Source organism: Ostrea edulis, chromosome 1, assembly GCF_947568905.1.
Source record: "Ostrea edulis chromosome 1, xbOstEdul1.1, whole genome shotgun sequence".
NCBI classification, from domain to species: Eukaryota; Metazoa; Mollusca; class Bivalvia; order Ostreida; family Ostreidae; genus Ostrea; species Ostrea edulis.
Genome location: NC_079164.1, coordinates 76,845,615 through 76,858,419, shown reverse-complemented (window position 1 = coordinate 76,858,419; position 12,805 = coordinate 76,845,615). Strand labels below are relative to the sequence as shown.

General features: G+C 34.9%; 3 protein-coding genes across 4 annotated transcripts in view; 1 reads left to right on the top strand and 2 right to left on the bottom strand.

Moving 5' to 3' along the window:
* LOC125680782 (ATP-dependent DNA/RNA helicase DHX36-like) overlaps nucleotides 1–5,313 on the bottom strand; it is a 40,304-nt gene extending 34,991 nt beyond the window's left edge. The window contains exons 1-4 of one of the 2 annotated variants that reach the window (XM_048920553.2): nucleotides 5,213–5,313; nucleotides 1,675–1,866; nucleotides 663–766; nucleotides 223–305 (exon numbers count right to left, since the gene is read on the bottom strand). In XM_048920553.2, coding sequence (XP_048776510.2) covers nucleotides 223–305; nucleotides 663–766; nucleotides 1,675–1,866; nucleotides 5,213–5,291 — 458 coding nt within the window. In that variant the 5' untranslated portion in view covers nucleotides 5,292–5,313. The remainder of the gene's footprint in view (nucleotides 1–222; nucleotides 306–662; nucleotides 767–1,674; nucleotides 1,867–5,212) is intronic. The other variant, XM_048920561.2, reaches the window with a different exon arrangement.
* Nucleotides 5,314–6,918: 1,605 nt separating this feature from the next.
* LOC125680873 (bolA-like protein 3) lies at nucleotides 6,919–10,464 on the bottom strand. The gene is made up of 4 exons (XM_048920677.2): nucleotides 10,360–10,464; nucleotides 8,278–8,410; nucleotides 7,897–7,985; nucleotides 6,919–7,140 (listed from the first exon to the last, which is right to left on the bottom strand). The coding sequence occupies exons 1-4, from the start codon at nucleotides 10,390–10,392 to the stop codon at nucleotides 7,075–7,077; spliced, it is 321 nt and encodes a 106-aa protein (XP_048776634.1). The 5' UTR covers nucleotides 10,393–10,464; the 3' UTR covers nucleotides 6,919–7,074.
* Nucleotides 10,465–10,579: 115 nt separating this feature from the next.
* LOC125680859 (2,4-dienoyl-CoA reductase [(3E)-enoyl-CoA-producing], mitochondrial-like) overlaps nucleotides 10,580–12,805 on the top strand; it is a 9,890-nt gene continuing 7,664 nt past the window's right edge. The window contains exon 1 of the mRNA XM_048920654.2: nucleotides 10,580–10,685. Coding sequence (XP_048776611.1) covers nucleotides 10,638–10,685 — 48 coding nt within the window. The 5' untranslated portion in view covers nucleotides 10,580–10,637. The remainder of the gene's footprint in view (nucleotides 10,686–12,805) is intronic.

The window sequence follows — 12,805 nt, the reverse complement described above, 5'->3', positions numbered from 1 at the left end:
AGCTTTAAAAAATCTGCTACAGCTATCAATAAAACATTCCATTTGGGAAAATTTTCAAGGAGCATCACTGTATGAGATCAGATAATTTTTTGATGGTTGCTATGTAACATTAAAAATAAGTGATATTTGTTACTAATCTTTTAGACAGTTCGACATTGTGTTTTGCTAAGAAGTGATATCATTACTAACTGTTAGTCATACTAATAATGGCTGGAAATTTACCTTCCTCTTGGTGGATCCTCCACAGAATCTAAGACTGCCTTTATTTTGTTCATATCACTGGATTCCATGGCAACAAAGGGTCTCTAGGATACCATTACACAATTAATACTCTCAACAACATTTCAAGGTAAATATCTCTGTCAATACACAGAATATAAAAACAAATTCTCCCTTGTGATAAGGCAATGCTTAATAATAATAAAACACTTGAGGCCCATGGACCACAGCGCTCATCTAAGTCATCTTGTTCATACAGAGGTACAATGGATTAATGATACGACAACTGTAGTAAACACTACACGTTTCAGTGTGCATGTGCATTATTTTAACACACTTCTACTGTAAGCCATTAATCTGAAAGACTTATGCAGAAAATATTTGGATGTCCACTACAAGTCCACTTAACCTGTGTTGTCATTTCAAAAGTAATCACTGGTTACCTCCTCCAACTCTCTTCTTTCTTTCTTGGCCTTGCTACGAGCTGCATAAAACATTCCGATGTCTCTACCTCTCAGACCAGATGGGCGTCTACCTCGTCTATTGCCTGGGGTATAAGAAGAAATGCTCAGTGAAATTTTCATCATCATCTTTATAAGAAGAAAAAAAAAGCTCAATTATGAAATGTAATATACCAACACAGATATATCTTTGACATGCAGAGCAAATTAATATCTAATCCATAGGATATATGAAATGGCAATGTGCTCAACTGCTCAAGGTGCACTGATTTTGCCACAATTTTGAGAGAGAAAATTCATTGCATGTGATATTACATAGCTTGAGTTTTGATTAATCAGTACATATCCTACATGATTAATCAGCATGTAATACCTATATAGGCATTTACATGTAACTTCTAGACTCATCAAAATTGACTAGGACTCATCAAAATTAACTTGTCAAAAACCATGAATCCAGGACTTATCAGAAGTTGTGAAATAATATATATACAACTTAACATGTATATGAAGAATAAATAATGATAATAAAAACAAGATGTGTTTGTGTTACACTATGCCTCCGTTTGCAACAAAAAAGTAAAACAAAACAAACAAACAAACAAAACCAATAAAGAATGTCAAGAACTTTGATACCAAAAGAAAACTCCGGCTGTAAGTAAAGCACATATGAAATATGAGAGTCCTACCACTCACCATTCAAATATTATGTGGAAGATTAAAGTTTTGAAATTTGGGTCAAACTCCAAGGTTAAGGATGAACAACAGACAGACGATGGACAACAAGTGATCAAAAAACCTCACTTCTGCTTGCAGCTCAGGTGAGCTAAGAATGAGTGCATTAGCTAGGGCTTAAACACAAATTTTTGCTAGGAGTCGGGCCTGCATTTCTAGTTGATTTTATTGCAATTTTCACACTGAAACTATTGATGTGTATTAAATCATTAAATTATAATTTTAAAATTCTGATTTTAACATATATACTATACAATACCTTCCTCATGACCTCCCCTACCATGGCCTCTTCTATAATCAGGTCTGCCACGATCTCTGCGTCTCCATCCATCATTATGCTGAAAGCCCTCATCCACGTCTCCATAAGCATCATCCCTGCCTCTGCCATCATTATGAAATCCCATGTGTCTGTCCCCATCATAGCGACGTCTGTGTCCACGCCAACTCATGCCTGTAATTCACATAGTACATGCACAGAAAAAAACCCCTAAGAAATCAACCAGTCAGCAAGTGTTCTGCCAAGTATTTTACCTCCCTAAATGAATTTATGAAATTCAGGTTCATGTAAATTAATACAGGAATAGAATTATCGAATAAGAGTACTGCAATTGGTACAACATACGCCCGTTAGACCTTCAGTGCAATATCTGTACCTATGATGAGAAAAAGCCCAGAAAACTATTTGACCTACTTAGAGCCCTAAGTGTCATCTTGTGATGTAGTGTCATAAAGGGTAAAAGCTTTAGTGTAGTGAGCTACCTTAAAACTGCTGAGTCCTGTGGATACATCAGAATGTAGGACGTTTTGCCCCTATGGATGTTTCGTGCTTAGACGATTCGCCCCCAAAATGATTCACACCGAGACGTTTCGCCCTAGGACAATTCGTCCCTAGACATGGAGCTTACATTGATGATTGTCTGTTGTGCACTTGTTGCTTTCTTTATTTTGTAGATTAATATTTATAAACATCCATACTGATTAAAACATATATATGTTAACAGTCTGGGTTATAAAACTAATCAAACAGATGAATTAAGGGATTAACACTCTCAACAAACTAGGTAAGTAATCTAAGCGAGATTAAAGACAACTACTGCGATGGCGGTACCACTTCAATTAATTGCATCTATAATTTGTGTTTGCCGGGATCAATCTTAATTTGGAGGTGCTCCAAATGTCAATCCCACGGACAATAGAATGAGGAGACTCCTTTTAATTATGAGATTCCCTTTATATACTATAAAATAAGAATAATCTCTTCAGTCAGTACATAGCTGATGTAAATACTAACATGCATGTCTTTCCTTACAATAACACAAATTACAACCAACATTCAAACCCTATATGTACATCATCTTCGCTAGCCAAGGATTTACGATCCGCTCCACTTCTCTATCTACTCTTGGTTGCTTTAGAGCGATTTTCGTAGCTTTGAGTGGCGCCCTCTAGCGGATGGAGAAAACAACCCTGTTTGGATTACATCATGCTTATCCAATGAAATTTTTATATGTATTTCAGCTACTGTTTAAAAGTTGTTTAGAAACTGTAGTAAATAAAATGCATTTCTTTACGCAGATACCAGTCTGAACTGCGCACATGACATCATTGGTTTGAATATGCATTTGATACACGGCCAAGTGACAGTTGTATGTATTTACACATTCCTTTGTTTTGCACGTGATCTAATGTAACATGTTCTCTGATTGGGCAGGGAACTTTCCCTGTGTTCAATCATAAATATGCTGAAAGTTGAGACTACGAACATCGCACTAAATCTGCCAAGGGTTTGTAGAAAAGCGGAGCAGATCGTAAACCCTTTGCTAGGGAAGATGTATGTACATAGATAAGTTCCTAATAATAAAACTTCCCAAATAGGTCTGTTATTTATTCATTTTTTGATATATCCAGGCATAGCCTGGATTAAATATAGGATTCAGAATCCTATTCCCTCTATTATCAATAAGCGTATGCTCCTCAACAAATTAAAAAAAAATCAAAATGTTCTGTATTACTTGACCATAAATCATATACAATGTTTAAGCCTCCCTGTCCAATCAGATCTGTATATCATCAAATATGAATGCTTTATATCAAAGGAAACTTCAATCCCACACAGGTACAACTTAAAATCAAGATCTACATGTAATTTGATCGAGGAAATTCGGCGTATATGGACTAACATCACGCCTGCCTATTTTAACATCAAATTTAATCAGACAAAATTTCTTAAATAAAAATTGCCTCGATAGATACTTAGATAGATAATAACCAAAGTAATTGGAAAATGCATAGAAAGTTTCGCACCGCAAATAGGGGCGAACCGTCTCAGTTAGCATACTTGATTCTAAAATATTGATAGGCGAAGGCGGCTTAAAGCTGGCGTCTTTGGAGACAGTAGTATCGAGAGTTGCTTATTCTAAGACAAACTATTTTTAATTTTTACACTGGTAAAATAAACATGATTTGTAAATATGTTGGTCATTTCTATGCCAAATAATGTTCATACAACAGGTTGGGAACACTTCCCCTATAGTGAGATATTCTTGCTAAAACGCGATTATATCCCTCTTTAGCGAGAAATAAACATTACCATAAACAGGTGTTTTCAGTGTCTTTATTTAAAATAATGGCAAATTCTGTGCATTGCTGAATAAGTGCGACACACACTCAACATGACGCGAATTGTTTCTATGAAATTGACAACATAGTCAAGAAATTGCATACCAAAGTTGCTGCGTAAGAGGGAAGCAGTCTGAAATCCAATACACATCACGAGTGTTTTTGTTTTGATTAATATATTTGCAGAAGTATCAGACATTTTAGCACTTTTTCTTCTTTTCACGTGAAACACGAAACGATGTACTCCACGTGTGTTTCTCTCGGTTGTACGGGATATATTTACTCTCGCTAGAGAGGGATAATCGCGTTTTAGCAAGAATATCTCGCTACAGGGGAAGTGTTCTCAACCTGTACAATATAAGGTCAACATTTTCATTGTTGTACTGTAGCCGGGTCACTTGATTCTAAGCGCATCGCAGGGTATACCCGGCTTAGTTTGATTCGGCCGGATTTTATAGAGGGCGAAGCCCTCTCACGGCCCGAAGGGCCGTGAGAGCGGAGCTCTCCCTATAGGTAACACGTATATACATGTTTAAAAGGGAAATATAGGAAAATAATGAAAAATTAAACCATACCTATGGAACTTGAAAAGTTTGGTACCAATGGCGTCGATTCGAATATTAGCGCGTGGACATGTATTCTTCCATTTTGAATCTCGTCTACCCTAGTTCACGTCGTTCTGAGATGTTACATAAAATCCTTAAAAGCATGTAATTCTTATTTTCTTAATCAAATATAATCACTCCACGATTAACGCCATGTTTGTTGTTGTGGTTCAAATGCTATGTTTGTAAATTTGCTAAATAACGACGTTGAATATGACGTCACAATATACTGTTTACATCAATTGCGTTATATTTCCCGCGTTCAATATATAGGCGGATCAAATGTCCAAAATTAGGATGCTTTGATACAGCTTCGTCCGCGTGCTAACTTCGGGTTGCTTTTGTCCTGTTTTGGATATAGATACTAATGCCAAAACTTTTTTGCTTCGCCCTCAAACACGGTCACGCCGTAAAACATATTAAGAATCAAGTACATGCAATGATAAGTGCGAATCGTCTCAGTACGAAACGTCCCATTACCGGTCAGGACACCCCTCCAATTCCTAGCACAGTAAACAAGTAACGGTGGATTTACACAAATAAACAGGGTAATTAACAATCATTCTCACTTACTGTATGGTAACTTTACAATGTCATCACGTACAAATCCAGAAAATACCCTCTTCTGGATAATTTTGCAGTATGTCTGCATCAGCTTCCGGTTATAAATTAAACAATTTGTACTTCAATCAATTCTTTAATAACTCGTACGTTGTTTGATTCGTTTCCCCCAAGACACAGTGTCATATGATAAATATATACAATGTATGCTTCTTTTTCATACGTGCCAACCTTTGACAAATTAAAGAGCTAGACTGGAATTTATACTCTCTCATGTTCTTTCAGTAACATGTAGTGCAAAGGAAGGATCATATGGGACAATGGTTTAGTTTCCATCATCCCATATTCTACATTAATTATGATATACTTTTTGGCATCTTTACAAACAAGAGTACCACAAACGGTACATATTACGCCCGTGAAAATGCTTACATAGAGTGTTTTTAAAGCCATAATTTGAAGAACTTTGCTTCAGGTAGTATCAGTCATCATCAGGCTGTGACAATTACTTTCTTTGCATTAAAAATTGTATGAATAAAGGGTCTTAAAGTAGCTTAAAACTGTGACAGGAGGTAGATAGACAAACAAAGAGTTCTGTGTGTAAAATATTTCCCCAAATTTGACTTAGTTCAACAACTTGTAAATATATGTAAATATTCAAAATGTCAAAGAAAATTTGTTGAAAATTAAACTCGATCCTTGCACTATAATGTAAATATTAAAGTTATAGACTACAAATGAACTGTGAGAGGAGTTACAAGGGCAAACCATATCCTTTATTTAATATAACTGACTTCCTCAAAACCACAGGCACATGAAGTATTAGTTTTGATCATAAAGACACATCCACTCGACAAGCGTCTGGATGATCGAGACTACTAAAGTATGGATATTATACTACCCCTCCCCCTTTTTTGTTTTGATAATTTTATAATGTTCATTTTATTATACCGGTAGAAGGCCAATATCTAATGCTTACAAAAAGCGTGAAACGATTACATAAATCAAAAGAGGGATGAGATCGACAGGGAATTCACACATTTCAGAGAAATTAATTGTTGCCACAAAAAAAAATTATCAAATAAAAAAAAGGGGTGGGGGGGGGGGGGTAGTAATATCCATAACTTCATGTGCCTGTGCTCAAAATGGACCAAGTTCAACAATGTTAACATGTGATTTTCTCAAAAAATGAAGAAAATCAAAATCCTTGCCACATGCACATCTTCCATACTCATACAAATACTCTGTAAAATACAAAGGTCCTCACTTGAAAACTGTGGAAGGAAAAATAAAAGACAAATCATGTACGTGTACTCTCCATGTAATAATTCCTCAAAAGTGACTAAGTTCAAGCTTTAATTTTCTCAAAAATTGAAGAAAATCAAAATCCTTGCCACATGCCCGTAGAAACACTCCGTAAAACAAGATGGTCCTCACTTGAAAATAGTGTGAGGAGTTCACCGGAAAAATTATGTATCCTCCTTATAACAATAATTTTCAAATAAAGGGACAAAACTCCTGCAAGAGGTCGAAATGGATCAAAATTGCAACATGATATAGTCTCCACAAAGAAGCTACATAGGAAGCTACAAAGAAAGTTTTAGCTTGATATGTGACAGAGAAATGAAATTAGAAACAGAAAACCCCAAACGCTGTATCATATCAAATCCTGTCTAAAGAAGGACATATAAAAACTCGAAGAATCCACACAAAATACATTGAAATTTGTAACCTGTATTACATTATTTTAATACATACAGATTCAAACAATTGTCACAGTACAAGTATCAAAAGCAAGGCATTCTTCAATCAAGTACATAATCATACATTATTCCACGTAAAAATCCATAATTCTTCTGAGCTTTTGAAAATTGCTATCCTCCAGGTACCCCAGTTGTTATCCTCAATCCATGCATATCCTTGATTTCTTCTTTCAATGCCTGTAATGATATATAATATCGTATTGCTCTAGGGGTTTAAAAATTCTTTAGCTTGTATGGAAGAAAAAGGGCTACATAGCTTTGAACATTTAATTTAAAAAGAAATGTGTTTCCTCTTGATAATTTCCTCTCGATACTGATCCTAAAATTGGATGTTTGTTTGTTTTACGTCCTGTTGAGAATTTTTCAATTTAGACCTATACTTAGCGCTCAGAGACGTAGCCGAGTGAGAGTTCTTTAATGTGTCAACGCCTGCTGCGACCATGGGAACTTCGTTTTTAAGATCAAATATGAAAGTCTCATGAATCTCACTTTTAAAAGCCGAGTGGTTCACTATTACATGTACATGTACTATTACTTTTGCTGCACAGTCAGTGAGCACACTTCAACAGTTAAACATGATTTTGTTGTTATTGTTGGGGATCCAAACTTTGTTTTTTGGGAGGTTCGTATGATAATTCACTGAAAAATATTTTGAAAAATTCACAGGCAGGTTTTATTTTTGTTTACATAATTGGAGTTAAAACAAAAAACACACATTTTAAAGCAAGGAAAATGCATGGACACCTGCATGTCTTTTCATTGTTCCAGCACTTGTTTTGATACACTTAGCCCATCTTGCCCACGGTTTGGCATTGTGTCAAGTACTACCAACTTGATTTATACGTCATTGATATAATTAAATTCGTGGAACTATACCTCATTCACCAACTTGATTTGCGTGTCATTGACATAATATAATTCGTGGAACTATACCTCATTCACCATGCGGTGCTGTTTTATTGACCTCTGTCCTCTAAATTCGTCTGCTTCCACAAAGACAGTGTACATTGCACCACATCCACCTACACAATTATACAACATACCCGGTGATCATCATCATCATCATTCATTATCATCATCATCATCATCATCATCATCATCATGGACTGGTGTGAAGAGCATACATGAAGAAATGAAAAAAAAAAACACCTAAGAATTTGTAATCATTTACGCAGATTTTATATTAGACTATTTATTAGCAATATAAAAATATGAATTATTAACATTTTGTAAGTCAATATAATACCCTCGAACTACAATATTCACCTCGCCCTTTGAATATGATAATTGATAATATTTAATATATACATATACCTGATATATCCTGGGCTTCTATTTTTGTGGCTGATGGGAACTTTGACTGGAGTACAGATATAATTTTCTTTTCTCCTTCAGTGAGCTCTGTAATTGCTTCGCAGTATCCTCTTCTGGCAATAGCTGGCAAGTACTACAACAAAGCATACCTTCAGTTCTATACATTTCAATACATTGACCAATGTATTGTCAACAACAATCCCTTACTATCTAAATATTCATAGATTCATAAAGGATCTCATGTTTACATCACAGAGCGGTTTCTATGTAAGGAAAGTTCTGTAAAGTATAAAAATCTATTGTTTTATATCTATTTTATTTTAAATAAATATGCTCAAGAATAAATGCCTAGTAGGATGTTTGCATTTTTGGAGATACTTATGAACAATGGAAGTGTACATATGTTTTACAGAATGTTGACTGTACAAACATTGCCCAAAACCCTTGATCTTGTCAACAAAATCAATAAAAATATGTTATGTCTGGCATATATGCAAAATATTTTAGTCCAACAATTAATTTTTTTGGCACTTACAAATTTTATAGCATTTTGAAAGAAAGTGAAAAGAAGTTTCTTTTCATTTAGAAAAAGCTAGTTTACTGGACATCCACCCTCATCACAGCATGTGTTTGGGCACATACTGTGACTATTAATTAGTGATAGAACACATATCCTAAATCAGATGAAATCATTCAATAACTGCAGGTACCAGAAATGCTCCAATCAATACACATCCTGGCTTAGGGTACACCCCTGTGCCTGCAGATATCACCCTTCTATTTGGATCCACATATTTTTAGTGTGCATCAGTCCATTAATGACCAATGTCAAATAAAATACTTCAACAACTTTCCCAACATGATGTATTGATAAGAATATTTTTGTGGCATATTTAAATGTTACAGCAGCATGACAGCAATTTTCAATTTCTCAGTTCATAATAAATACCTGCAAGATTATCTGATATCTGTACAGTAGTACATTTCTATTAACAGTGTAACAGGAAGGGAGAAAATGCAACAGATCAGACCGAGATTCAAACCCGGGTCCCCTGAATTCTCTAGCCAGGTGCTCTACCAACTGAGCTAAAATTTTGGCCAATAACGATCGAAGCCGGCTTAACCTTAAAATGCCTTCACACTTGAAGACATCTGAATTCAGGATCTTTATCCTCTGGAAGGCATATTCACCTGTCAGGGGCTGGACTTTGGTTCAGGAAGGGAGAAAATACAATGGACCAGACTGGAATTCAAACCCATGCCACACCCCTTGAATGTCTAGTCAGGTGTTCAACCAACTAAACTATCAGGCTACCAGATATCAAGCCTGACTGACCGCTACAACATTATTAGCAATAAACTTTACATCCATCAAGGCATCATATTATCAATATGTCCTGTTTGACAATCAGCAAACATTTCCAGATTGCAAATTCAGTATTCTCAGCAATCTAATTAAAATTAGACCTTTCATCTCTCTCTTCATTATCTGTTTGTTGCTCATGAAACCTTTCACAAGAGACAAACAGATAACGAAGAGCGAGATAAAAGGTCTTATTTTAATTAGATTGGTATTCTCAGCATCATTGGTGCGGTTCCAAAAGACTGATTGTCAAAAAGCCATGCCGATACCTCATACTCGACTGCTATTTATAGAGGAAGTGGATCGAAAAAAAACTTGAGCATGAATATCGTGCAACTTATTTGGTCATCCCCCTTCTTTATTTGTTTGTTTGGTTTTTTTTTTTTTTTTTTTTTTTTTTTACAAAGTACATATATTGCACCACATGGGAATATAGTTAAGTTGAAGAATGTATATCTTTTGATAAACAAAAAACTAAGAGTAGAATTTTTGTAAGCATAGACATATACTAGGTTTATGCCTATGCTATCACTATCAGCAATGTCCTGAGCCCTGACTTCGCACATGCGGCCACAGGGTTTTGACACAATCTAAGCAAAATGGTATATATATGTCGTTCCAAACAAAAACCCACCCTGCAATAGAAATCTAGTAGGCATTATTATGCTCTATAAATACTGAAATGATCTTCAGTAAATATACAAATTGTAAATGCCTACTTGTCTTGTATTACGGAAGAATCGCAACATCATGCAATTTTCGGTGTCCTTCGTCAAAATGAAAGTGAAAGTAAAATTATATAAAAGGTTACATAAAATGCTAAATTACAATAAATGCAAAAATTACTGTAATTTAAAGTTATTCGCGTTAACATAAAAATATGATAAAAGTATATTACAATTTTTCTCAATATATTTACCTATTTCTAAACCGCAAACTCGTTTTCATTCTTGATCGGCTCTCCTACATAATAGCTTCTCCCGTAAACAAAACAAACATGGCAGCCTCCGTCAGTCGATCGCTACTGAAACTGAGATTCCAGAGTGTAAGTACGGTGTATGTAAGGCCAATGCTGCAGTTGCGACGGCTTTAAGAGGATAGTAGATTATGTGAAATCCAAACGCATGGGAATATTGTCATGTGACATTGTCATTTAGTTATGACATTTTTTTTTAGGTGAAATGATGGACTTTAATCTGAGATTGGCTCGAATTTCCTCTGTATGTTTCTCAGCCATGAATCGATGTTTTCACCATTCATACCCTCAGTTTTTAATGTGTATCATTGAAGGTTTTTGACAATGTGTAGACTCGAGAATTTTATAAACGTAGTAGTCAAACTTCACGAGAGAACTCAGTTTTAAATGCCTTCATGTCATATTTCACCCTACATATACCCCACCCCCCATCCCCAATAGTTTTCATTTTTTATGTTCCTTCTTAAAAGACCTAATTCTTAGCAAACATCCACAAAATCTAACTGTTCTGATGTTAATCAATGCCGCCTGTCAATCATAAATAGCAACATGAACAACAACAAAAAAGATTATCATCCTGATGTGATAGCCAAGCTTGCTACCTACTACCCATGAGATGCATGTATATATGTCTAAAAAAAATTCTAACCTGCTCTTCTATGTACCATTAGTTATATCCTTCAAAACAAACAGTGGAGTATATGGCTAAAAATTCAAATGTTTAGAGCTGGAAAAAGTGAAGCTCAATCTTTTATATCTTATAAAGAATACAAAATTGAAAGTAGGACAAATATGGATACCCTATTCAATATGCAATTTCCGAGTTGTCCAATAGTTATTTGAACTTATTTCCCTTTGTTGAACTCTTTCACATTGCGAAGCGCAAAATATTAATTATTTTTCATTCACGCGGTGGGTACAAATGCTTATCACTGCGTTCATAAATTGCGTAAAGGATGATAAACAGACATCATGCAACCGTCCAAATTGCAGGGACACACAAATTTAGTAAGTTTAATTATGAGTATTTGATAATGAAATAGCTCAAACAAAAATCGATAATCACCATCTTTCTTTGATAAAAGTATCACTTGTGTGCAAGAGGAAACAGGGATAGACATTAACTTGTCCGAATGAAAAACTTAGTTGTCCGAAATATTTTAGACTCTGATAAGGCTGTCAACCAGTAATTCTAATTATCTTAATTATCTCTCTCTGTCAATTGGTGATACAGTACGATCTACTAGAATGGGTCTTCGCTATAATCTGATGATTCGGTAAAGAAAACAACAATATATGAAGTTCAGTTTTACTTTCTAATATTTTATATTCATCAAACTTAACACAATTATTATAATAATCACATTTTCGACTAAAAATATCACTTGCCCCATCGGGCAAGTGTGTATTGAGTTTCACTTGTCCGAACTGGGTTTTCACTTGCCTCGGGCAATCAGACAACCGTTAATGTCGATCCCTGGGAAATAAATAATAGTTTCATATTCAATTTAATGCCTAAATTCAAACAAATTGTTCTTGATATGGTCAGTTTAATGTATACCATTGGCTGATATAAAGAAAATTTACGTTTTTAGAACTTTTATTCTTATTTACATAGCCAGTCTATACTGTATGTATACATGTACCCACCAAAGCTATCAACAGAATACTGAATGTACCTCAATCACAAAAGAGCTGATATCTCGGAAATTGCGTAGTGATGGAATCAGGTGCCAAGAAGGAGTAAACATCCTCTGTTGACTAGTCACACCCATTATGAGTGCTATATCTTGATCAGATAAATGGAGTAATCTGTATTCAAAATCAGAATGTAAAGAATGGCCTAATAATTGATATGAAAGATGTCAGACAGCATTCAATTTAATGACAAGTTGTATTTGCAAGTTAGACCATTATAAGAACCATAGAATTTGAGAAATGCTGACTTTCAACCTACCTCGATTTAAAAATTGATCATACACAGAACATGCTCTTGTATATCAAATCGTATAATGATAATTGTATAATGTTCATTGAATATTCTTTAAGGTTTGATTTAAAAATGATATGACATTTACATGAATAATATAAAATGAATACAATACTAAACCCAGGCAGTCTTTAGGATAACACGCTTCTTCAAGTAGTGGGTATGAATTTACATATATACACATTTAGTATATTTATAT

Bases quoted from the DNA above. Each gene is read 5' to 3' on its own strand.
- LOC125680873 (XM_048920677.2), bottom strand. From the start codon at position 10,392: ATGATGTTGCGATTCTTCCGTAATACAAGACAA. The intron at 7,986-8,277 runs GTATATGTATAT...ATAATTGTGTAG, and splicing joins AGAAGCCCAGGATATATCAG to GTGGATGTGGTGCAATGTAC. The intron at 7,141-7,896 runs GTATAGTTCCAC...ATATCATTACAG, and splicing joins AGCACCGCATGGTGAATGAG to GCATTGAAAGAAGAAATCAA.